Source organism: Cricetulus griseus, chromosome 3 (assembly GCF_003668045.3).
Source record: "Cricetulus griseus strain 17A/GY chromosome 3, alternate assembly CriGri-PICRH-1.0, whole genome shotgun sequence".
NCBI classification, from domain to species: Eukaryota; Metazoa; Chordata; class Mammalia; order Rodentia; family Cricetidae; genus Cricetulus; species Cricetulus griseus.
The window spans coordinates 44712159-44738912 of NC_048596.1; the positions used below are offsets into that span (position 1 = coordinate 44712159).

A 26754-nucleotide genomic window follows, 5' to 3' on the forward strand; every position below is an offset into this window, starting at 1 on the left:
AGCAGGAAAACAGGGGCCCATAGAGCCACTGCTGTATATGGTATAGTCATTTTTTCCCCCCACTGACTCTCACCACCTCTGCAGAGGAATTGAGCCTGTCATCTGGGTGTATGAGCAAGTAGTCATGTTTATGTCTCAGGAAAGTGGTTCTTGCTCCTGTTCTCAGACATGTGCTTGCAGAAATGGCCTGCTTTTGGGGATTGGGGGGGGGGTAAGGGAGAGAGGCAGGTACACCATATATAGTCACTTCCTTCCACAGCTTCCTCAGGAACACTGAGGCAATCTCAGGCATTTAACATTTGCTTCTGGGTTAGTGAGAAAATAGGAGCAAAGAAAAAAAGCTGTTTGGGTTAAGACAGTTTTTGTTCTATTAAAATAGCCAGGCAAACAGGAAAATGTACTTTGAGAGATATGAACATGCTGCTAACAACAAAAAAAGATCCTGTCTCAAAACAGCTGGCTGTATACCCAATCATACATATGCATTGGAGATGCAAACTTCAGCTGTTGAGCATGCCACATTTCCCTTCCTTAAGACAGACTGCATCCAATACATACAGCGCAAAAAGGCACCTAAACCTTCATAGAAAACTATGAAACCAAAGGGATCTTTAATCTCCAAGGAGTCACATTTCTTAGGGAGCTTTTGGAGGACAAAACCACTGTGGTGCAGAAGCCTTAGATCTCCTTTGTAGTAGTCATTACATTTATAAGTACTTTGGGATGTGGCCCTACTCTGTGCTAGGTATTGTGCCAAGTCATTTATCCATGACTCCATCAGTCCTTATCAATGGAGGAAGAAACTAAGTAGAGTTAAATTTGTTTAAGGTAATAGTCAGTGATGGGCAGCACTTGGAGATACTCAGTTTGTACTGTCTGGACTATGACTTGGTTGGCTCTGTAAGACTAAGACTTTCAGGCTTTGCAGATCATTTAATGTCTGTCCACAACACTCACTTCTGATGTGGTGGAGAGAACATAGTCCTAGATAAATGTGTGAGCTGCAATGACTTCTGCGTAACAACAGATGGCAGCCTTTGGCTTGGTTTATCTACTGCAGGTTTAAGCTTTATAAACACTGTGCCCTGCTTGGGAGGGCTGGGAGGCTAGATGTAGACCCAATTAGTCAATACATTTTCCTCAGGATGGTGATGTCCTGTCATTCAGAACTATACAGTATACCTGGGAGATCTACTTTTTGATGGTGGCAACAGTGCAAGGCCAAGTTCAAGTGAGTGCTGCAGACCCTAAGTGCTCCAGCAAGTGTGCTTAAACAATCACCATCACTAAGGATGGGGGACATCCCTTTCCAATACCTCACTTGGACATCAATCCTAGGACTTTTCCTAGTGAAGTTCTCCCAAATTAAATGCTGCCTGGATATTCAAGTACAACATTAATGTCATCCATTTGTTTTCCACTGGCCTACAAAGCAGATCTCATAGCTATGGCTTGAAGGATCAGAAAAATCAAGGGACTCTAAAAATAATCCTAGAAATAGGGAGGGCCTAGACTAGGATTTGAACTTCAGTGTATGTAGTGGTTTGAATGAGAATGTCCTTCATAGACTGGTATATTTCAACACTTGGTCCCCAGTTGGCTTGCTGCATTGGCAAGTTTAAGAGATGTGGCTTGCTGTAGGAAGTAAGACACTGGGGGAGGGCTTTGAGAGTTAAGTCTTGCTTCACATCTGATTCTTTTTGCTTTGGTGTGCTTTTTAAAGATAGATGTGCTCTCATTTCCCCCCTCCGGCCATCATGCCTGAAGCTTGCTGCCATGCTTCCCCATCATGATGGACTGACTGTACCTTCTCTAAGTTCCTTGCTCATGGTTAACAACAGAAGTAACTAATGCAGTATACTGACTTCAGAGGTGAGCTCCTTACCAGAAAGAGGCAGGGGTGGGTAACAAAATAAAAGATACGGAAACTGGACATTATAGCGGCTAACAGAGAAAGCTACCAAATTATTTAGTCTCTGAGCTTGTTATTTTGAAACAACTGAGAACTTGTTGCTTTCCCCGTAACTTTTAACATTAAGGATAAATTGTTTTATATCATTAAAAGTCAGGGAACAGTAATTTGTATTCTATCATGCCTGCCACCATGGACCATGTGGCTCCAGGCACTGAGCCATGCTGCCTCTAGGTCCCATAGGCTCATGGATCCAGGCACTACACCATGCTGCTTTTAGCCTCTACGGGGCCCAGGGCTCCAAGTACTTGACCATGCTGCCTCTCACCCCCATAGGCTCATGGCTCTGGGCACTGCACTAGTATTAACAGCACAATCCTTCTCAGCTGTGAGGCTGGTAGAAAGTGTCCACTTACCATCATATTCTGGGAAGTAGTCGACTAGGTGGGAATACATAATTTTCTCCTCTAGAAGATCTTTCTTGTTTAAGAACAGAATAACAGAGGAATTCTGGAACCAGGGATATGTGATAATTGTTCTAAAGAGTGCTTTGCTCTCCTCCATTCGGTTCTGGGGAAAAAGAAAATCAGAAAACAAAGAGTGAATTACTGATGATTCAACTGGTCAACTGGCTGATTTCTTAAGTCCAACCCATCTTCTGTGTGCTTCCGATTTTTAAAGCCTGAGTTGTAACTGTCAGGATTTATATGTGAATGATTCACGGCACAGGTTGACTGTTTTCATTAAGCCAACTCTCAGGTCAACACGCAGAAAAGATCAGTAATAAAATTACCTGCTGAGCCGGGCATTGGTGGCGCACACCTTTAATCCCAGTACTCGGGAGGCAGAGGCAGGCGGATCTCTGTGAGTTCGAGGCCAGCCCGGTCTCCAGAGTGAGTGCCAGGATAGGCTCCAAAGCTACACAGAGAAACCCTGTCTCAAAACAAACAAACAAACAAAACAACCCCGCTGAAATAACTTCTTAGGTTTGAAAAGAAACTAATCACAGCCTAGATGACAAGGCTGTATGTGACATACTACAATACATTTCCACCAAAAATGTCCATTCATAATCAAATACTTAAGATATGAATTAAGCTCAAATGCCAGACTTCACTTTGTATTTTCTAAACTATATTTACTTGGAGCTTCACTATGCTTTAAGCATTCAAATCAAAGTGACTTAGTTGTCCCTAGGCATATCTAGAGTACCACCACAATGATGCAGATGCACACATACACACCTGGGGCCACTACTGTTCTTTGGTGCACTTTCTCCATGTTTCACTATATGCACATCTACACAACTATGTATAAAACAAAGTACCAAGCCAGAAATAAAGCCTACTTTTTTTTTTTTCTTTAAAGACATGATCTCACCTGTATTCTTGGCTGGCCTAGAACTATGTAGACTGTACTGCCTTGAACTCACAAAGATCTACCTGTTTCTGCTTTCCCCAGTGTTGGATTTAAAGGCATGTATCACCCTGTCAGGCAAAAAAAAAAAAAAAAAAAAAAAAAAAAAAAAAAAAAACAGTACTTCTTCCTCAGCACTTGTAAGTGTGCCTACCCAGGGCAACACTTTCAAGCTTACTTTGGTGACAGAAACCCTAATGGTTCCTCAAGAGATTAAGCCAGCATATTTGCATACACAAAAATGCCAATGGAGGGCAACCCTGAGTCAAGTCACCCCCTATACAAATCGGCAAAACAGCGCAGAACCAAACAGCTTCTTTCTCAACCAGCTTCTGCTCTCACACTAGTGTGTATGTGTGTGTTCACATGTTATGGCATAGCACATGTGTATAGGTCAGAGACAACACTTTACACTGTGTGGTGGGGAGGCTGGTGGCAACCTGTGAAGTTCTAACAAGCTGTCTGGTGGCTTTCAAAGAAGCATCATCTAAAGGGTGGGTATAGCCCTTTGTGAGTACTGGTAAGCCCATTCGTTAGAAAGATTTTCTTCTGTCCTCCCCGTTCTCCAGTGGAGGCTGCTGGGTTCCCAGGGAAGAGTTTGTACTGGGTCTTTCCTGCTCTGCATCCCTTGTCTGCCTTTAGGCAGGCAGCTAAACCCTAGGCTGCTGAAAGGAGCACCAGGTGCCTCCCTCAAGTGTGAGCTGAGCCCCCTGGTTCCAGTGGGTCTGTGGAGAGAAAGTCCCATACCACGCCTCCAGGAGGGCTGCTAGGACAAGCTCTCCTGAGCCCAGCACTGGGTCCCTGAGATGACCTGCTTAGAGCGGTTACTCTACTTAGGTCTATTGCTCTTAGGCCACACTGACAGCAGAGCCTCAGGCCCAGGTCAAGTGGCCTTCCTCAATCCCACGTTCTCCTCTGGACCTCTGGGTCTTACTCCCTCTCTCATGAGGCACTTGTGCTTGTGACACAGCCCCTGCCTGGAACAGAAGGTGGAATCTATACCAGTGCAGGACTCCTGTCCTCATGGGAGACGGGGTCACACAGGAAGGAAGAGCGAGGCAGACAAGATCAAGCGGGAAGGTGGTTTTGCGTCGATGCTTGACAGAATGAGGGACTGTAAAGAGCAAAAGTAAGGGAAACGCAAACTCCAAAATCATTCCTCCGGAGTTCTGGAACTTGTGCACTAAATAAGAAAATCCTCTGTTTTGGGTACCGGACACATTTCCTCCTTATTTGCATTGTGTACCGGGGGCAAGGATGGTGCAAACATGGTAGGTTCTATGAAGAACACACAATTCTCTAAGGATCCAAAAGTAACCACTGTGATTGCAGCCTGCCTGTCTCCAACACTGGGGTCCTGTGGGGCCACTTAGGTGCAGCACACCAAAAAAACTTCCTTTTGGCTTAGGTGCAAGCATCCTTCTCACCCAGGAAAAGGCCAGGGCATGTTCACAGGGCCCTAGACTCCACTTAGAAGTTTGTTTTCTGCAGGCTGGAGTCTGGTCCCAGTCTGCATAGTTACTGGAGGGCCTAACACGATGGTATCTTATGTCAGTCCACTTTATGGCTCTACTGCTCACAGGCAAAGGCTATATTTTCCTATTCCTCTTCAACAAGTTGGTGCTTCCCTCTGTCCAGACAACATTAAACTAAAGGTTTGTATAACTTGTTCAGTAGCCTTTTCATCTCATTGTTCTGTTACTAAAACACACGTGATCTTTCACACAGAATTGTTTTTATAGTTTTGGTTGTAAGCCTGGCCTTTAATCATCTCTCCAGCCCCAGAGTTGTTTTTAAACAAAATATACCAAACAAATAACAAGTTGACAAAAAGATCCTTAACTCTTTATTTACCTGATACATATCTGTAGGAAGAGAATACATTCCTGAGTGAATGTGTGTTGACATGCGCATCACCATGTCAGGGACTCTAGTGTCTCATCCCTATAGCAATGGCAAAGCCTTCACTAGGTGATGCTCAGAAGGATAGCAAAGTCTTCCTTGGGTCTGTAAGAGAATGTTGACAGTGTGTGGAGAAAATGTACATCGTAGCTTTCTCCTGGATGTTTGTGGCCCTAAGACTGCTCCTGTGACGATTAGCTGAACCAGCCTCCTTGTTCAGCTGCTCTCAATAACCCACCACCCTGTTACCTGTGTATCTTTTTTATTTTTTTTTTGGTTTTTTGAGACAGGATTTCTCTGTGTAGCTTTGGAGCCTATCCTGGCACTCACTCTGGAGACCAGGCTGGCCTCGAACTCACAGAGATCCGCCTGCCTCTGCCTCCCGAGTGCTGGGATCTTAAACAGAGCTTCTGTGCATTGCAGCTTCTCCACCTGAGCATGCAGACCACCGACTCTGGTATCCCAGCTTTTCCCAGCTTTTCTACGTCTGGTGTTTGTCTTTCCTTCATTCCCTACCTGCACCAGTCAGGTCAAGGATGTGGCATAAGTCACCTGATTGACTCCCTCATATTCTGTCCATTTTAGTAGTTCAACAAATCATACTGAATTATATAATTCACATAGGTACCAGAATCGTGCTTTTAAATACAAAACTGGATGCTTAGAAAACAAACACAGAAAATCAGATCCCCTCATTCCTGAGGGCTGATAGTCATCTGTGAGGTGTTTACAGCTGAGGTCTACTGCTAGAGGACCAACAGATCCCCAAGAAACCTAATGAAGCTTTCTAGGATACAGTGATGCTTTGCACTATCTGGAAATCATAAGGGTAAGTGGTCCACAGCATCACCTCCTGATGCCAGAAGCAGACAGATGGATGTGACTCTGTTTCCCATACTTTCCATTAGAAAAGAACATCATGGCCTTCTAAATGAACAAGGTGAGACAGACAAGCAGAGTGTGCCTGCATTTGGGATCATGTGTAGATGATCATGTGTAAGTCTAGCAAGTGAAAAGATTTCACTGGCTCCTTTGCAGTCAGATATTTAAAGTAAACAAACGGCCTCACAAAGAGGTCCTGACATATGGTAGCACACTCAACTGCTAAGAACTGCAATGTCACCCAGGCCTCTTACTACTTTCTCTTACCACAGGCAGAGAAAGGATGCTTCTCAAAATTCTCCACATGTTTGAGTGGATATCTTCAAAAAATGTCAGAAAATGCTCAAATCCCAACCCAGACAAAATCAACTAGACAACAGACACATTACATAAGTGAAGAAGTCAGGACAAGAAATAATTAGGTTCCTTAGCCACCCCTCCCTTTTCTGCTACCCAAATCAGACGAGAGGGGTAGGAAGGACAGGACACCAAACCCAGGTGGATACACACTGATTCCTCAGCGATTTCCCTAGTCTTTGCAAATCTCTGTAAGCAACTATTTGAGAACAAATTTGGTGTGTGCTCCGGGCTTGAAGACTGCTCCAAAAAGTTTTCATATTATGGCAACTTTGTATGTGTGCCAGCACACTCTGCCACCCAGGATGTGTAGAGAGGCAAAGGGACACGAGACATTTGCCTATTACCTCAAGGTCCAAGGCTTTAGGCAGACATGAGGTCACAGATGGGGCCCCTGTGACATGTGGCATGTCAGTGTACTGCAGGAGAAAAGCAGGGGGAGGAAGGGTTTTGGAGGGACAGTCAGGTCAAGGAGAGACAAAGGAGAGCAGGATACAAAAGAAGAAACTGGAAAAATCTGCAACTTTCTCTGGTGCATATGTGCAGTCCTGGAACTCAGACAGACCACCTCCCATTTACAATTTTCTGGCATTCTAGTTCAGCCACAGCCTTCTTTCAAAGTCTAATTTACAACACATTGGTCTTTCAATTTAGCAGTCACATATCCTGCCTTTTTAAGCTGACATGTCAGTGAGCTAAAGCCTTTTTTTTTTTTTTTTTTGTTTTTTTGTTTTTTTTTTAGGGGGGCATTTCTAGATAAGGCTTCTCTGTGTAACAGTCCTGGAACAGGCTGGTCTTGAACTCACAGAGATCCACCTGTCTCTGCTTCTCAAGTGCGGAGTTAAAGGTGTGTGCCACCACAGCCCAGCATTAATGTCTACACGAAGCTCCTGTTTTCTCCTAACACTCTACTAGAGTGGCTTCAAAGCTTTAACATCCCATGTACACATGACACTGACTTTTCAGTTCACTGACCTTCCCTCCTAGCCTACTATTTTCCCTCAACAGCTTCTCTGTATCACCACCTTAGGACAGTTTTGTTGGAAAACTCCTTCCTTTCTCTCAGGTGTAATTGTGTTTCATAATCCAAACAACTGCCCCCCACTACTTTTACAATACTCTGTGGTTATGCTTCAAAATTAAATCCTGGGCACTATGTCACCAGTATAACTTCTTGCCTCCACTACATTTCCAGCAGTCTGTATTCTCTGATCAGGACTGGGTGCTTCTTACAGTCTATGTTTATTGATGACCAGAGCATCCCATATTTTAAGCCTCTGAGTTGATAGCTACAGATTCTGTTTCTAGGGTACTAATGTGAAAAGTCATACATTTCACCCCACGAAGATGAAGACAGACCTCCAGAATTTAGTCAGAACAACACCTTATTCATCGTTCTAACCTATCAGAAATTCTTTGAGTCTCCATTCATATAAAAGATACCTCAGCAACCACTAAGTGTCTAAGGATGCTGCCCTGAACCAGTTAGCAAAGAACCAAGGGAACAACTGTGGACCTATATATACAATGTGATTACTTGAAGAGGTGAACTCTAATCTTGAAGCACAGTGGATTCATTAGTACTGGCTGTGCCAAGAAACCAGACTGATTTGGCTGGAAAGTATCTGCTGCCATTCAATCCTAGATGATCTGCCTGAAAAATATCTCACTTGCTTAAATCCAAACCTCTTTGCTAGATTTAGCTAGAACCAGACTGAAATGAACTCAGATCAAAACAATGAGGATGAAAATACAGGTGTCTGGAAAGCTCAGTGATTCTTCTTTTCCTTGAGCAGGAGGGAGACAAAATGAGTTCTCCATGCTTCTCCCACCAGGGTACCAAGTTAGTGTACCATCCTCTGCAGACAGCCTACTGGAACTGTGCTAAACAACAAACAGAGGAAATCAACTGAAATTAGCAACGTCTGACGACACCAGCAAGTCATCAGCCTCTCGATGAGCTTTCTGCAAGAGGTAAAACCAGCTTATACGACCCAGGCGTGTGTGAATGTGTGTATCTCACCGCTCCCTCTAGGAGGACTTCCACCCATCCCTTCCTCATCCTTTCCTGTCAAAGCACAGCGGGTGTGCAATGCCAGATCGGATGATGTTCACAGTGAAAAAGCAACAGCCAGGTTTATGGCTCTAGCAGTATGGCTTACTTGCAGTGTCTCCTAGTTCTGTGATGTTTGCTCTTTCCTGTTCTGTTTGCATTCTCTTATGCTGGAGTCATCTTAAGTTTTCTTATTAGTTTGTCAATTTGCACATTAGGTGTTAAATTATTTAGAGAAGTATTAAGATTGAAGCACCTCACCTCAGCACTGCTAGGCCTCTCTGACTAGGAAGCAGTCCCACTTTATTGCAAAACTTTGTTTCCCAATGGGCCACCCTCAAAGTCAGCTCAGTTTCCTTTTGGTAAACTAGCTGGGGTATGTAGCCACAGCAGACTGTGAAAGACTTCCTGCTGTTACCTGTGCTGACAAGCAGCAAAGTGGGCCCAAGTACTAGCTTCCTTGCTTTGTTTTTCTTCCTGACTCTTTGGGTGATGGATGAGAAGTAACTTGGCCAAGCTGTTTGAGATTTTGTATAGGGGAGTTAGAAATAGGTTTCAAGAATATGTAGACAAAGGATTACAGAGAACATGCTTGAGTCAGAAACTCTGGGTAGCTTGAAAGGGACATAAATGACCAACCACAGAAATATCAGAACTTGAGGCTGAGCCGGACACAATTTTTACATTCATGGTTTACTGCCCTGGGACAGTCTAAGTTTGGGAAAATAAAGGTGAAATAGCTGGAAGTAATTTAGTACAGCATTTGTTTTAATGTCACAAAATGCTTTTACAGATATGTCATCATGGTTCAGAAATGTGATTGGCTTGCTCTTTGGCTAGTAGTATAAGTAATATCAGTAGGGTAGAAATTTGACTTGCCTTGTGTCCAGAGATAAATCTTAAGAATTTATATGGGTGACATCTTTGTACATTCCTGTGTGTGAATGTGAGCATACACATGGAAGTCAGAGGACAACTCTAGGGTAGTCAGTCCTTGCCTAGAGGGTTCTCTTGTCTTTATCTCCCATCTACCTGGGAGTGCTGGGATTGCAGACAGGTGCTGCCCATCTGGCTGACAGGAGCTGCACATGTGGCTTTATGTAAGTTCTGGCATTTGAACTCCACATGCTTTTGCAGCATCCTCTGAGCTGCACATTGGGGTAGCACTGGGCCTGATTCATCCATCACTGCCCACTTAAGTTCTTTTCATTCACTCTGGCTCTCTTGTCCTTTCTTATACTCTCTGCAGACTGCAAGCACATGACTATAATTTCCACAGAGGAACAGACAGGAAGTAAAAAGTGATAAATAAAATAAGGAATGAGAGTAAGTTTGGCACTGAAAGACAGAGGCTGCAGATAAATAGATCAAACAAGAACACCAAGAAGGAAGGAGGTACAAACCCATTGGCTTAAAGTTTTTCAAAAGAATACATAAAATATGCTGAATAAAAGTCCTTTTAACTGAGTTTGGCATGTCATATTCCTAAGGTTGTATTTCTGTACAATAATGACTTGATAGAGTAGGATCTATACAGTTAGAGATGGGGCTAGATTTGTCCTAAGGAGCCACAGACCACTAACCCTTGTTATATGCACAACAGCATGAAATTTGTTTTAAAGTTATTTATTTTCATTTTTTTGTATATGACTGTTTTGCCTGAGTCTATGTCTGTGCGCAACATGCATGTAGTGCCCCAGGAAGCCAGTGTTAGATCCTTTGGAGCTGGAGTTACAGATAGCTGTAAACTACCATGAAGGTGATGGGAACTGAACTGTGTATTCCACTAGAGCAACCAGTGCTCTCAACTGTGAGGCATCTCGCTTTCACACTAATTTTCCAAGTGAAGAGACTGATAAAAGAACAAGTTAAGAAATATATCTAAAGCCAGAGAAACGGCTTAGAGGGTAATCAGTAGGCTACTAAGCCTGATACTCTTGAGTTTGACCCTAGGACCCACAAGATGGAAGGAGAAAAATGATGCCTGTAAATTATTTTCTGACCTCTATATACTTGCTGGGATCCACACACACACACACACACACACACACACACACACACACACACACACACACAATAAATAAACAAATGTGAAAAGAGAGAAAAATATTTAGCAAGAAAATACTTTGAATCACTGGCAACATTAATTTGGGCTAATTTACTAAGAATTCATGCTTAGGAGATTTATAATGTATAACAAAGCACATGCATATAGAAAAAAAAGCTAAAATTAAACCCTTCTTATACATGTCATAAAATCTTTGAGGCTTAACTTTATTGTCTTCTACTTTATAATCACCCGTAGAGTTTCTTTTTTTCTTTTTTGGACACAGGGTTTCTCTGTGTAGCTTTGGAGACTGTCCTGGAAATTGCCCTGTTCACTAGGCTGGCCTTGAACTCTGAGATTCTCCTGCCTCTGCCTCCCGAGTGCTGGGTTCAAAGGCATGGACCACCACTGCCTGGCTCTAATTTTCTCTTTCTTTGAAGGAAAAAAACCTACATTCTTTAAAAGAGTTATAAATTCTTTTTAATTTTTAATCTCAGAGCACTGTGTTTATTTAGAGATTGCACACATGAAAAAAAAAAAACCTTCCCAGATGTTATAACCCACTCATGTGGCATTAAATTAGTAACATTATTGTGAAATAGTCCTTATGTAAAGATGAAGACATACTTTTCACACTGCCTGAAGTTGCTTTAAAAAAGTTTACACTGGCTGGGAGATGACACCATGGGGAAAGTGCCTGACATGTGCATGTTAAGACTTGAGTTCAGATTCCTAGAACCTATGTAAAGCTGGGCATGGTTGTATGTATCTGTAATTCCAGTGTGCCTACCATTCATGGGTGCATGCATGCATGCACGCACATGGTAATTCTACAACCGTGTCAGTCAATGAGAGACTAGTAATAATCTATGCGTGGATTCACCCTGTCCCCATTCAACTCCTCTATTTTTCTGTACCACTGGCTAAGAGAATGAAGGGACGGGGGAACAATATTACAACTCAAGCCACTTACCCGTGGTACCCACTGAACAGTACGCTGGTGGTATTCGGGATGAACTGTGACTAGAGGCCTGCATCCCTCATTGACCTGTAGGTCCAGGGCTTTTTTCTCTGTCCTTATTCTGTCAGTGCTGTCATTTTGACAGTGCAAAGCCCCAGTGGCATCATTAACCACCATGCTTACATCTGTTTAAAAAGTCAGTGTCTTTAATTTCATTTACATGTAGTCTTGGTATAAAACAATATTATCTGAAACCTCTCCATTGTTTCACTATGTTCTGCATTAACAAACTTTGAAAAGTAGTGCACATTATTTTTCTTTAAACTCCAGGATAATATATAATGTCCACATGACAGTAATTAATATGAAAGGTGGGGAAAGTGTCACAAACATTTTCAGAAACTAAGTACCCTTAGACCAAAAACAAAACAAACAAACAAAAGAACTAAGTATGCCCACAAAAAGCTAAAAACATATTACAAAGTGTCAATTTTTTTGGGGGGAGGGGTGGTTTCAAGACAGGGCTTCTCTGTAATAGTCCTCCCTGTCCTGAAACTTAACTTTGTAGACCAGGCTGGCTTTGAACTTACTGAGATCCACTTGCCTCTGCTTCCTGAGTGCTAAGATTAAAGACATGGGCCACCACTGTCAGGCCAAAATGTTGGCTTTTAAAATTTAAACATTTTTCTCTTTTGCTTTTTGTCATGAGAAAAATGTACTGAATTTGATTTTTCAAGGTTTTAAATAAAATATGTTTTCTAAAACATGTGAAAAAGGACCTTATTATTTAATTGGGAAGTCAGAAAAAAATCAAAACAAAATAACAAGAAAACCCAAACAAATCTAGAATATTAACGCTTTACTTGGCACAAACACCTGGGCTCTGGATGATCCAAAGGAGCGCAGATCTTTTCGAAGCTAAGAGTCAAGAGCTAAGACATCTGAGATAGTGCAATGCAAATAAGGACCTATAGATCAGCCAACAGAAACAGAAAAAAATTCACAAAACAGGTTCCTCTAGTCTTGGAAGGGAGGGCATAGGGAGAGAATAGAATGGAGGATCAATTAACATCAAAAAAGGTTTGAAAGAAAACATGAGTATACAAGTAAACAGCAGTGATTTACCAGGGAAATACGTGAGCAAAAGATAGAGGGGCTGGGGTGGAGGCAGCTAGCTCAGTGGTAGCTTGCACAAGGCCTTGGCTACAATCAATATCACAGTACGTACACACACACACACACACACACACTGACACCAAAAAACAAAACAGAAAACCAATGCGCAAACTCTGATTATATTAAGTGCCACTACAAGGAGCCAGTAAGTATATGGTTTATATCACTAAAAAGCCTTTGAGATTTAAAATCTCTGGGGGTAGGGCTGGGGAAATGGCTCAGCATTTAAGAGCACTTGCTGCTTTTGCAGAGGTCTGGGAGTTTGGTTCCCATAATTCATGTCTGGCAACTCAGAACTTCCTGTAACTCCAGCTCCAGGGGATTCAACACCCTCTTCTGGCCTCTTTGGGTACCAGCATTCCCAAGTGCCATGGGATGAAGTAACTTAAGTTATCCAGACAATATAAATGGGTGGAGGAGTATCTAACTTACAAGTACAGATGTGAAACTATGGTATTTCTACGATAGAGCAAAATGATAAAGAAAAACAGAAAATATTAAATGAAAATGCCTTATAATTAAATCTTTATGCTGAAGTTGCCCTGAAACCTAGAGGGAGGGAGGGAGATTGATTGTATGCTCATGCACTGTGACACTGATTGCAGTCAGGACCTTGCACAGCTATCACTGATCCAGCTCCCCCCTCCCCAGCCCTTCTCTGATTTTTTTTTGCTCAGGTATTTACCAGGTAAGTATGCATTTGGGGGAGTGACAGTGATGAGAGAAGGTCTGTGCCACAAAAGATCATCCTTTAAAAGTCAGAATTATCAGGTTAGACAACATTATAAAACCTTCAACAGAAAACAAGCAATGTAATGAGCAGAAGAATTGTGGACCCTGAAAGGGAACACTGGCCAACAGGAGAATACCACTTTCACAATGTTTCATATCTGAAAATGATATAGCTAACCAAAATATCAATTATGCTTGAGGGCAGAATATGTACACAGTTATACAGATGGGATTTCAATTCTTGCAAAGGTCCTTTGGATCTTTACTCAGGAAACTTCAGGAGGACGTGGCAGACCAAAATAAAACATTAAATCAAAAAGGAAGACAATATAGAATCTGAGAGTTAGGAACTCAAGACACGAAAGGGGCTGAATGAATTTTAAGGCTGACAATGAAGTGAGGGATCAGGAGGATAGCTTGTAGAGTGGAACCTTAGGTTTGAAATGACATGGTTTCAAAGTCAGTGTTATTTTCTTTCCCCTACTTAGCCATGGTGACAATATCAATCCTTAAGGAATTAAGAAACTGTCATTATTCAAAATATAGAGAGCAAGTGAAGTTCTGTATGAATGTGTGTTGACAGAGGCATGGCCTCAGCTCGATAAAAAAGTCAAAGTCTTCCTCAGGCAGCTCAGAGGTATGGTGACTTCCTCTGGTCCAAGTGGGTATGTTGATAGCGTGGGCAGAAAGTGACCACCATAGCTTTCTTCCCCAGGCCGGAAGACTACCCCCAGACCCCTGCCCATCATGCTCCCACCTAGATTAGCTAACCCTGCCTCCTTGTTAAGCTGTATAGAATAACCCTGCCATCTTCATGATGAACTTCTGGGGGCTGTGGCTTCTCCAGCAAGAGCCCAGATCACCTGTGTGTTTGTTTTTATTTCATTCCCTTGCCGCCCCTGTCGAGTCCCCAAGCCTGTGCAAGAGCAAGGCACAAAATATGCAATGCTAGTGAAGATACCTCAAGCTTAGATGCACAGGATCATGTACTGTAGTGAGAGATGCTTAAGAGAACCCAGCTGTTAGCCAGCCAAGTCTTTTCTGTCTCTGTTCCAGTTTCCCGGTTATGAGTACCATCCCACTTCCCCATAAGATGAAAGACAATTCTGGTGACAGACATAATAATAAGAGTCAATATCTCAACTATTTTTTTTAACGAAATACATCAGTATTTACCTGTTCACTTAGACCTGCATCTCACTGCAACTGAAGCAGCATCTTTTTCTAAAGCTGTTGAAGGGACCAGCTCCCTATTTCGGCAGCCATGACAGTAACACGTGTTTGCCATGACCTTGTCCTAGTCACTAGAAGTCAGATGCCAGCCTCGTGGCAAGGAACCAATCAGAAGTTAGCTGGTGGCGCTATGCTTTACTGCTCTGGGTGTGCTTTATGGACAAGTGCACAGCAATGACGCCCAGAGCATAGCGACCACCCTGGGAGGGCCTATGGGCCATAACAACCAGTTGACCAATCAACACAGGGCAAGTCCTCCAAGCCTGGAGGCACACCAATCCTGAGCCTGTGTGTACCCCTAGACACTCCCCTTACGCTGCCCTACAAGATCTCTCTGCAGCCCCTTTGAGCGGTCTTTGCTGGCTGTCCGCCATGGCGGGTGGGTGAAAGACCTGAGCTAACATGGGGTTAGCTCGTTAAACAGCAATAAAGCCTCATGCAGTTTGCAGCAAGCTTTCGAATCTGCCTGGTGATTGGGGTGACCACCGTCCTGGGCTGGGACTCCGGAGGCCTGAGTTTTCCGGGGGTCTAACACTGTCATTTCAAGAGACTGACAATCTAAATCGCAGGCAATGAGAAAACAGTCAATGGCTTAGGCTTTCCTAAAATGACCTTGGATGTGTCAATAGATTTACCACTGTTCTGGGAAACGGAGACAGCAATTATAATGTTCATTCCTCCAGTTAGCTTTTAAGGGAGAGACCTTTGGAGAGTCTTATTCCTACAGTATGCTCTACAGTAGTAAATGTGAGGCACAAACTACTTCCCATTAAACACCCATAGAGGGTGACAAGAGTGGGCCAGTGAAGATGGGACATTTCACCCCAGGGATTCTTGGCTACAAGTTCCCTTTCTGAGTAATGGAGCACTTTCAAAGTAAACAGGCTTTAAACATGTAGGAGGTTGTTCTCGTTTTCTTTTTTTTTCATTGTGTAGGTCTTCCAGGAAGGTATAAAGATCTGTGGATGCTTGAACTATAGAAAATGGTACAGTAGCTTTCATCTAACTTGTACATCATGTATTTTAAATAACCCCCAGGGCAACTGTATCAGTTAATACAATATAAATGCTATGTGAACAGTCACTGAAGGAATAGTAGCAAGAACAGGCCTGCATATGAAGACCCCTTTTTATTATTAAATATTTTCCAAATGTGCTGGGTGAATGTAGATAAGGACCTTGCTTATGGAAGGCTGAATGTACTTAGATAAAAGTTATGACAAATGCTAATATTTTTCTCTTGTCACTAGCACAGGGCTTACAGGTCAATAGCTGTTGGTTTAACTGTACTGCATACAAAGTAAACATACATACATTGACATTTCTCTAAAACAGTGTTTTCTAAACCATTGATTATAGTAAAACATAGTCTCTATAGTGAAGGGACCAACTCTCCGTTTTGGCAGCCACAACAGCCTAACATGTGCTTGCCTGACCTTGCCTTGATCACCAGGAGGTCAGATGCCTGCCTCGTAGCAAGGAACCAATCAGAAGTTAGCTGGTGGTGGTATGCTTTACGGCTCTGGGTGTGCTTTACGGACAAGTGCACAGCAATGACGTGCAGAGCATAGCAACCACCCTGGGAGGGCCTATGGGCCATAACAACCAGTTGACCAGGTTGTTCAACACAGGGCAAGTCCTCCAAGCCTGGAGGCACACCAATCCTGAGCCTGTGTGTATCCCTAGACACTCCCCTTATGCTGTCCTATAAGATCTTTGTCCCGGCGTTTCTCAGGGTCTTTTCCCAGTCATCTGCCATAGTGGATGGAAGAAAGGCCCGAGCTAATGGGGTTAGCTTATTAAACAACTGTAAATAAAGCCTCTTTCAGTTTGCATCCAGTCCTCACCTCTGCCTGATGACTGGGTGGGGTCGCTGCATTTGTGAGTGATCAACCTGGGGTCTCACCCTGTGTGTGTGTGTGTGGGTCTTTCAATAGCAGCCCAGACTGACAGAAACATACAGGCACATGGATGAAAGCAGTTTCACAAAAACAATACTTGTTTGTGCAATATGTCACACACTCTATTTTACTCAATTTCATTTTGTTCCCCACAGATATTAAATGCAGCCATGTGCATTGGAAAGACTTATTTAGCAAGCCCCATTGAATTGACTTTATGCCAGACATTGAGAGGTGTAACTTTAATCCCTGCACTTAGAAGACTGAGGCTTAAACTGTGCCTTCAAGGTCAATCTAGCCTATGTAGCAAGTCCACAGCACAAAACCAAGTATTTATTACAGGGCTCTAGGTTCAATTCCTAGCAGTACAAGAAAAATAAAAATAATCTGGCAATCCTTCTCTTCTATCCATTTTAAGATTCCCAACAATGTTAATTATACTGACTCTTGTATTTGTTTTAAGATTATGGGCTAGATACCTAGCCCTTTAAAATATAAAATATAAAACCCAACAAACTAGTCTACAGCCATACCACCCTGAACGTGCCTGATCTCATCTGATCTTGGAAGCTCATCCGGGTTGAGCCTGGCTAGCTTGGATGAGAGACACCCTGGGAATACCGGGTACTATAGGCTTAAAAAAAGCCAACAAACCAAACTAACCTGCCAATGCAGCTTTACTTAATTGGCAAATGGAAGAGTTCTAATAATAAACAAACAAACAAACAAACAAACAAATAAATAAATAAAGAGGGTTTTGTGATTGTAGTACAACCCTTGTTGTCAGTAGTCGTTTTCATGCTACCATCTTTAGATAAAGACACTGTGAGTCAGTCAAGGTCATTTCCAAGATGGCATACAAAAACTGACCCCATCACCCTTATTCTACCTGAGAATGTCTGTAATTTCTTATATTGTCTTCACCTCTACCTTTCTGGATGCCCTCCCAGTCATCAAACTGGAAAAACAACCCATTCGTCTTCTGAAATCATGACTGTGACTGTCCATTAATCTCCGCACAGTTTTTCAGAGTGTTAAGTTAGTTCTCTCCCAACACCCAAGCATCAGCCTTGGGGTGGAGTAAACAGTGTTTTGCTGTGGAGTGAATGCACATTCCAGGAGAGTGAAAAGGACATGGATCTAAATAACCAGGGAGGTACTGCAGCATGCAGGTGGACATAGTGCAGCTGTCACCTGCACAGCGACTCAGCAGTAGTGAGTGACTGAGCACTGGCCCGAGTGCAGCCCTCACAGTGCTTTGGCTTTGCAAGTTCTTCTCATTTAGCACGTTCCTTTCATGGTTTTAAGAGCAACACCCATGTACGGGTGATGGAGTCACGCTTAGTGATCAAAGGTGACTGAAGGAGCCAGCGGTATCTCAAGTTAGTAGCCAGCATGGGGTCAGTGATAGCCTACTTTCCCCAAACTTCTAACACTTAATTCTGGAAGACTTCCCTGGCTCTCTTTGTGGTTCAGCCCATAATATGTGCTATTATCATATTTTCTCTGCCAAGAATGTCAAAAGAGTAGAAATGCCCTAGGCTGGTGTGGTGGTTTGGATGAGAATGGCCCAGTAGGTGTATCTATTATAATACTTGGTCTCCAGTTGATGGAACTGCCTGGGAAGGATTAGGAGGTAGCTTTGTTGGAGAAGCTGTGTCCCTGGGGGTGGGCTTTGATATTCTCAGTGTCTCCCCATCACATGCTTGCGGATCAAATATGAATGCTCTAGCCAGCATGCCTTCTGCTTGCTGCCACGCCTTCCCGCCATTAACACTTAAATTTCCGGAACTGTAAGGCCAAATATGTCCTTTCTTCTATAAGTTGTCTTGGTCATGGTGTTTGATCACAACAACAGAAGAGTAATGGCAATCTGTTAAACCAATATCAGTGCTCAGCCATCATCAGAGAAGCGTCCTCTGCAGTGGATGGGAACAAATACAGAGACCCACAACTGGACAATGTGCAGAGGGAGAGACCTTGCAACACTCAGTCCTAAATGGGATGCTGTCGTCTAATGTCTCCCACAGGGATCAGGGACCTGTGTGGGGGAGGAGGTAGAGAGATTGCAAGAGCAAGAGGGGATGGAGGACACCAAAGAAAGAACACCTTCTAACCACAGCAGGACTGACGCATATATGATTTCACAGGAACTGTGGTAGTATGCACAGGGCCAGCAAAGATCTAAGCAGATGGGGCTCTCAACTTTGAGATGGGGAAGTGGATACAAGCCCACTCTAACCCAGAAGCTACCTCTAATTGATAATCACTGGCAAAGGAAAAATTAGTTTTCTCTGATGGAATGTTACTGGGTATACAAACCACAATTAAAGGCAGCCCCCGCCCCCAAGTCTAGTAGTAGATGGTATACTCATGGCATTTTGTAGGTTTTCTGTATCATAATGCTTTGCCTGGGTTTTTTGTTTGTTTTTTAACCTTAGAGGTCTTTTACTTATGTATTATGGCTTTGGTGTTTGGGTTCTTATGGAATTTTTTTTTGTGTGCATGAATGTGTGTGTATCTATGTGTTTCATGTACTTTTTCTTTTGTTCTTTTTGTCTGCTTCCTTGTTTTGTATTGTTCTGGTTTGTTTTATTATCATTACCTCTGATACTTTTTTTTTTAATGTAAGAAAGGGTATGGAGTCAGGTAGAGGGGGGAGGATCTGGGAGGAGTTGTGGGAGGGGAAACCAATTTCAGAATATATCATATGAAAAAATCTATTTTTAAAAAATAACTAAGATAGATGGGTTGTGTGGCTTTCCTACTTGAAGACGTGAGGCCTCAAGTGATCCTGTATGAAAACTCAACATGTATCAGGCATGTAACTAGTAAAAAGAACAAGTAGATGCTATGGATCCCCATGTAAGCAACATACATACAATCTTTTAAGATAGCTGAGTTTGTCTCAAAAAGCACAGTGAAGAAAAGACCTGAAGTGGTTAGCTGGTACATGCAAAAATTTATAATGGGGGGTGGAGGGCATTTGGGGATGGTTGAGCTGAGGCAGCCTGCAAAGCTATGCTGCTCCCTTGTGGACACAAGCAGTAGACCCTGTACCAGACAACAGCTTTTCCTTCTTGGCAATAAACAAGACCTTTCACTTCCTGTAATTTCAAGTTGATGGCTGTTATATCAAGACAACTAGGCAGTGCAGCAAGAAAGAGGAGCTTCAAAAGAAACCACCAACCAACCAGCCAAAAAACCAAATCACCCAGGTAAAATTATATTCACTGTATCAGAAACTGTGCCTTGCCAAGGGAAATGTACAAATTAATCTGAAAGGAGGAACAGGTGTCCTGAAAAATGCTGGCTGCAGATGTGTTCAGGCTGAGAGATACACTTGCCTACTAAAGAGAGTGTGGAAATGCCTTCCTTGAAGTTCCAGAATACATAAAGAAGGCAGGCAGACCTCACTAAAAAATTGAATCCAAACCCCTTATATCACTTGTAAGTCAATCAGTTTGATAGGTATTTCTGTGTGGAGCTGACTTTCAAGCAGCTAACAAACCAGAATATGGTAGAGAGGTCTCTGGGTGAGAGTACAGCTAAGATTCCTGATAAAAAGGACAAAAGCGTTCAAATTTACAATAAAAAAGAAAGACAAAGCTTTGAGAAGATTCAGACCATTGAGTCTCTGTTTCAGGATCTCGAATCACTAAAGAGCTCATTCCTATATGTGCAGGAAGTACAGACACTCAGTAAATATTTGCTAAATAAATGCAACTGCCAGATTGAAATGGTTTCCCTATTCATCTGAACAGGGATTCCTGCTCCCACTCAAGCATCCAGGAGTGGAGCTGGCTGAAGGCTCAGTGTTTCTAGATCTAATCTGTTTATAACAAACCCATGTGCAACTTACAGAGGCTAAAGCAGATCTGCTCTCAAACTCAAGAGGTTTTTGTGAAACCAAGACTAGAACTCAATTTCTCATCCTTGCTCCAAGGCTTCTTTGTTTCCTTGTTGTGTTAGACCTGTTGTCTCGTCAGAGCTTGTAGTTCTGAAGTACTTGTGCAAATTCACTGAATTTTCAATTTTGTCTTTAAAATAAAAGTGATTTTAAATCTCGGCAAATTTCTCTATTTGAAATCTTCTAGGGAAGATTTAGTTGCTTTTACCGAGGATTTTTATAAATAAAAGAGTGGCTGCAGCTACCTGATCTTGAAGTCACACTGCTCAGGCACATGCTTGTTTTTCTGTGTAGCCATAATTGCTGCCCTCTCCTCCAACACACACACACACACACACACACACACACACACACACACACACACACACACACACACTTGTAAGTTGTATAGCGTCAATGACAGAAGTCACTACAGACATTCCTGGAATATCCGTGTACCTGAGTTATTAGAGAGCTCAGACAGTGGAATACTTAACAATTTTAAACTGCTTTGCAAACTTACTGAATGGAACTACAATTTCCTACTTTGAAGCAACAAAATTAAAAATAACAAACAAAAAATGACTAAAAACTCCTGTCATGATTTTACCTTTAAATCACTGTCTTCTTAGGTATTAAGATTTTTATGTTAGAGTGCAGGGAAATTTTTCTCTTGAAAGCAAATCTTGAGCTTTTCCTGAATCTTCAACGGGTGGAGAACCACAGACAATAGCAAATAGCTCAAACCAGAGAAAGAAAACCACAGCTAAAAGGGGACCACTATCATGGATCCAGCCAGACTTCATGCTTCTGATCAGTTGTGGTTTTCTCCCAATGGCTGGTGAGCTGTATGCAGCCATGGCCTAGGCAATGGGGAGCAGGGCTCAGGGAAGTGATGCTGAGCCCCAGGGCTTCCTTAAAAAAGAAGCTAGTTCCCAGCTCTTGAAGGAACTCTGTTTTGGGATTCTTGGTTACAGCAGCTGAGCTTTCTTCCCCAGGTAATAATTTTCTAAGGAAAATGTTGCTTAGGAAGGGAAGGGAATGATGGTCTCACTTCCCCTCCACAGTTCTGAACTCCTCTCTGATTCTCTGATTCATTTTTATTCTTCTTTCCAAGGGACCTATCCAACTCTACCTCCATAAACCTCCATTCCCACCAGGGGCTTTCACTGAATCTTTTCACAGTGACTCCACAGCTGGCCTTTCTCTTCGGGCTGCTTGCTAACTAACTGCTCTGGCTTCTTCACCAACCAGGTTAAAGCCTAGGGTGTAAAGGCTAAGCTCATACCTGTGAACTCAGAAACCAGTCTGAGTTGGTTAGATTTTGGGAAAACAAAGACTTGCCATAAAACTGATCCTGTGAAATGGAACATAAGAGTTATGACTCCTAAGGATTACAACAATCACACTGGAAGCACGTTACCCTCTCTTTTAATAGGTGAGGGTCTATCTTCACAAGCACAAGAAACAAGGCTTTAACTTTTAATTATTCGTTTTCTCCTTTAGACGACTTTAGAATTTCTGCTTCCATGCCAACCATTTAAAATCAAGCTCAGCTCTGTCCCCTTGCCATTATTAACACCTGTGGCTGGCACGGCCACTCCTCTTACTACAGACTGTATCATGTGGCAGAGCTAGAAGCTGACTGGACCCGTGCATGTTCCTCCTTTGTCAACACATGTCCCAGGAAACCATGCCTTTAGTCCCCGGATAACTCGTGCAAAGGTCAAATTAGAACACAGGCATTTTCTTGCTGTCAGAGTGAGTGTCAGAGGCACTGGCTGAACATGACCAGCAGAACTGATTGCAGTGTGTGTGGTGAGTTTGGGAGCTCAGAAAAGGGGAGGGGAGCTTTGGCCTGCCTTCGTCTTCTTTAACTATAATGTATTGTGATAACAGCATATTCGTTGAATCTATTATAGTTGCCTATTCCCCAGCTCCTCTTTTGTAAGACAGTGGCCTTACCATTTGTGACTGTGCCAACTGACACACTTTCTAGGAAGGTAGTTCTAAATTTGGCAAGAGATTACTCTACTAGGACAGACCAAATGTGAAGAGATGCCATTTACATGCATTACAAAGCAAATAAAAGCCAAACAGGACCGAGTTAAATGAAGGACTCTGGAAACACAGCAGCAGCTTACTTAGGGAGCTAGGCGAGAACTGTGTAGAAGTCAGTCCATGACTAGTAGGGCAAGTTGCTTCAGGACACCCACCCAAATATTCCACAGATGTGCTATTTCTGTACCCTCTGCAACGTGTTGCCATAAAACAACTGCATTTTTGTTAGCCGGTTTTTATTTTTCGTGGTTGAAGGCTTACAGATTATTGGAAATGTTCAATGTTGACATACCAGTGAAAGTTGCAAAGTTTCTAAAAACATGATTTGGTATGTCAATTTCATCTCATGCCATGAGTAATACTGTGAGTTTCCATCTATTTTATGATCAAAAGAGGGAGAAAGAGGATGCTCGGAAGCAAGAAAGGCTGAGCAAGCAGGTGTCAAGCTTTCAGGCAAGAGTTTATATTTAATGTGTCTCTCTTCATTCAAAGAGAAATGTAACAAGTCATAGAAATTTAGTGATTAATGTGAAAATTACTAGAAATCTGTTTACTAATCTGTATTTGAGGCTCTCTCAACACAGCCACACAGTAAGTACCCTGCATATGTGTGCAGCTTCCTTTCTCAAAAGACAACGCTACATCAACAGGGCCTCCAGTGCACTCCGGACTCTCTCAGAGGCTAGTTATTGGTCAGGAGTGGCAATGTGGGGAGTGAGAACAGGTGCTAGAATGGGAATATAAACCCTGAACCAGACTACTATCAGCCCTGGAAAGATGGAAACACAGCAGCTCACAACCTTAGGGACAATTTCTATGTCAAGTATCCTGCAGATGTGACAACTTTGTCCAAATTAAAATAATGGCTTATCTGTTTGAATAATTTTTTTTTTTAAATTGGAACAACTTGGGAATTTATCTTCAGCTTTATGAAAACATTTTATGTATAGTTAGAGCACCACCTAGTGGACATTTGGGTAACCTAAATAATGGCCACATAGTAAAAAGTTTCCTTTATAGACGTGACTATAAAAAAAAGAAGCAAAATCCAAAGGTCAAAGGACCTGTTCATTCTCTTTCATTTCATATGAAAATATTTTTAGTGTGACTGAGGGTTATTAAGTCTATTAACTGCTGACCTGTAAAAATAGTGACTTAAAAATTGATATTATCTTTGAAATGTGAGTATTTGTAAATTAAGTATCTATTAAGGATTAATATCTAGAACTTAAGGAAAATTTCTACAGCTCAACAACAACAACAAAATATCTACTTAATTAAAAATAGACAAAGAACTTGCACAAGCTAAGCACATAAAAATGCTCAGTATAACTAATCAGGGAATTGCAAGAGAAAAATCACAATGTGATATAACTTCTTACTCATTAATGATGGCTATCATTAAAAAAAAACAAACAAACTAATAACTAGTAAGTGTTGGCAAGGCTGTAGAGGAAGGTGAAGAGTCATACTAATGGAACATAAAAATGATACAGTTACTATGGAGACATAGTAGTTTCTTAAGAAATAAAAACAAGAATTACTGTACAATCCGGTAGTTTTATTTCTGGATCTGAAAAGAACTGAAAGTAGGAACTTAAAAAGTCAACTGAGCTCAAAGTAGGAGGCCAAAGAAGGAAGCCACTGAAGCAACCACTGACAGATGAATAAAACTGATGCATTCAAACAACGGAGTAAGATTCCATTTCAAACAGCAGTGAGATGTACATGGACACACAGTACACCATGAGTCATGAACAAACTGTATAAGGTAAAATAAACTAGTCAGAAAAAAACAATCATGCATGATTCGATTTATCAGAGAAACCTAGGATAGTTATCTTCACAGATAAAGAGGAAACGTGAATTTATTGGCTATGCTTGTGGGGATTCAGTTTGGGAAAATGAAGAAGTTCTAGACCATGGTGGTAACAGCTGCAGAGCAACGTGAATGTTCACTACTTCTGAGCTACACACTACATTTGAAAGTGGACAAGAGCAAATTTCATTTGTGACAACTATAAGGATACTTATCAGTGTGAAGTATGATTTTTCTAAGGTATGCATTTTCTAAATTTGTGTAAGCGTGTACGTGCTTGTGTGAGGGATGAACACATGTGTATGGAGGCCAGAGGCTGATGGTGGGTGGCATCTTCTAGCCAAAGCTGCTGCTGAAGAAGAAAATATGTCTTTGTTCCCTCCCGGCTCTTTTATGTAATCCTTTCCTTCCTCCCTCTCTCCCTTCCTTAATTCCTTCCTTCCTTCCTTCCTTCCTTCCTTCCTTCCTTCCTTCGGTTTTTTGACACATGGCTTTGGAGGCTGTCCTGGAACTAGCTCTTGTAGACTAGGCTGGTCTCGAACTCACAGAGACCTGCCTGCCTCTGCCTTCTGAGTGCTGGGATTAAAGGAGTGTGCTACCAATGCCCAGCTTCTCCGTGTTTTCTAGATCACATATATCATTAGTTTATAAGAGACACAACTCAAAGAATGGATTGCTCTTGGTAACGATTGAGGTGCCCTTAAAGGGGAAAGTCTACTTGTAAGAATCCTGGAGAAAATAAATAACATCTTTGCCCCTTGCGGTTTTCAACTAATAATGGAATCTCTCTCTCTCTCTCTCTCTCTCTCTCTCTCTCTCTCTCTCCTGGGTGTGTGTGTGTATGTGTGTGTGTGTGTTGGGGTGGGGGTGGGGGTCTGCTTTCCTTGGAGTCTGACCCAGATGAGAGAAATGTGCTTATTTCTTATGCAAATGCCCAGCCTGGTGTGCTGTGGGTATGGAGGCTGCTAAGGTGTTCAAACGCAGGGGTGGTTATAAACTGCTTTGTGGTCAGCAGCAGCAGCACAAGTGTCTACATGAGGACCACCTGGAGGTGTCATACAGAGGGGACATGATACTCTTGAAAAGAATTACTGCTTCCAGCAAGCGCACTATGCTCCTGTTTGGAGCAAGTTACTCAAGGAGTGAGTCCCTCTGAGAGTCTACAAAAGGCTCTCAGTTCATCAAGCAAGAGTAACGCAGACATTTTGTTACAGTAAGTCCTACCCAATGCCTTTCTTTTCCAGATGTTCTCCGCTCTCCTGCATCTTATATAAAGTAAATGCTCAAAATTTATTTTTCAGATTTCTCTATGAAGCTCGTAGTGCAGCCTGGTAAAATGGGATGAGAATATTGACAACTCAGAGAAGTATTTCTTTTCTGTTTTAGGAACAATTTCTATGTCAAAGTGGTCTGTTTTCATTTCTATTTTTGCCTAGCCTAGCACTTAATCAAGGTAGTTAAATCTTGAAGTTATACAGCCCACCCACTCTCATCTGTCCCTCCTGCATGGGACCCTGGAGAGAATTCCTGCATGTGGAGAATTCATTGAATTTTAATGCTTTGAAGATGGAGCTTTTATGCTTGGGCCCTGGATAAATAACAAACTTTTAGGAGAGACTGTTTTTATCTTCCTGGATCAGGAATTATCATCATCACATTATAATAATCACTTATGTAACATCAATGATGTGCCATTGACCGTCTGTCCTGAGTATTTCATGTGTTTAGACCTTTATTATATCCCAAATACAGCTGAATAAACAGGCCCAAACAGCAGATGGCAGCTGATCTGGGGTCTTCCATTCATGAAGTAACTACTGCTTACTGTTATGGTGGAAGTTTCACCCCAGTTGCCAGCATCCATATATACCCCAAGAGTCTGGGATGTTATGATGGAAGTTCTACCCAAGCCCCCTTCCCTATCTCTCTCCAAACCCTGCTGCATCTCAGAAGGCCTGCCAAATGATGAACCCTCCCCTAGAGATGCTCGAGACCACTCCCACAGGGTATTTAAACTGTTCCCCAGAAAACAGACTCATGGTTTTCCAGTCGCTCTTTCCCATTTCCTCCCTGGGGACTGGAAGGCCATCCAAGAGCATTGTATCCACTAAACCTGGGTCTATTCTAATTTGGTTTCATTTGGTCTGATTTGGATTGATGAATTAGTGGAGAGGCTTATCGGGGTGCAGAAACTTTTCACTTACAATTGCCCCTTTAGAATTTGAGGCATTTTTTTCTGCATTGTAAATGGAAAAAAGAACACTGAATAATTAAGGAAAAGCTCTAAGGGTCTACAGGGCTCAAATTCTCTACTGTGAAGCAGTACCATGGCAGGGGATCCATATAGATGCTCCCATGCCTGGACCATGGCAAATGCTCAACAGATAGAAAGCCTTGGAGCCTTCTCATGCCA

General features: G+C 42.3%; 1 protein-coding gene across 1 annotated transcript in view; it reads right to left on the reverse strand.

Moving 5' to 3' along the window:
- The window catches only part of Gnaq (guanine nucleotide binding protein, alpha q polypeptide), a 239918-nt gene that overhangs the window by 3537 nt on the left and 209627 nt on the right, over positions 1–26754 (reverse strand). The window contains exon 6 of the mRNA NM_001244052.1: positions 2329–2482. Within this exon, the coding sequence (NP_001230981.1) occupies positions 2329–2482 (154 nt within the window). The remainder of the gene's footprint in view (positions 1–2328; positions 2483–26754) is intronic.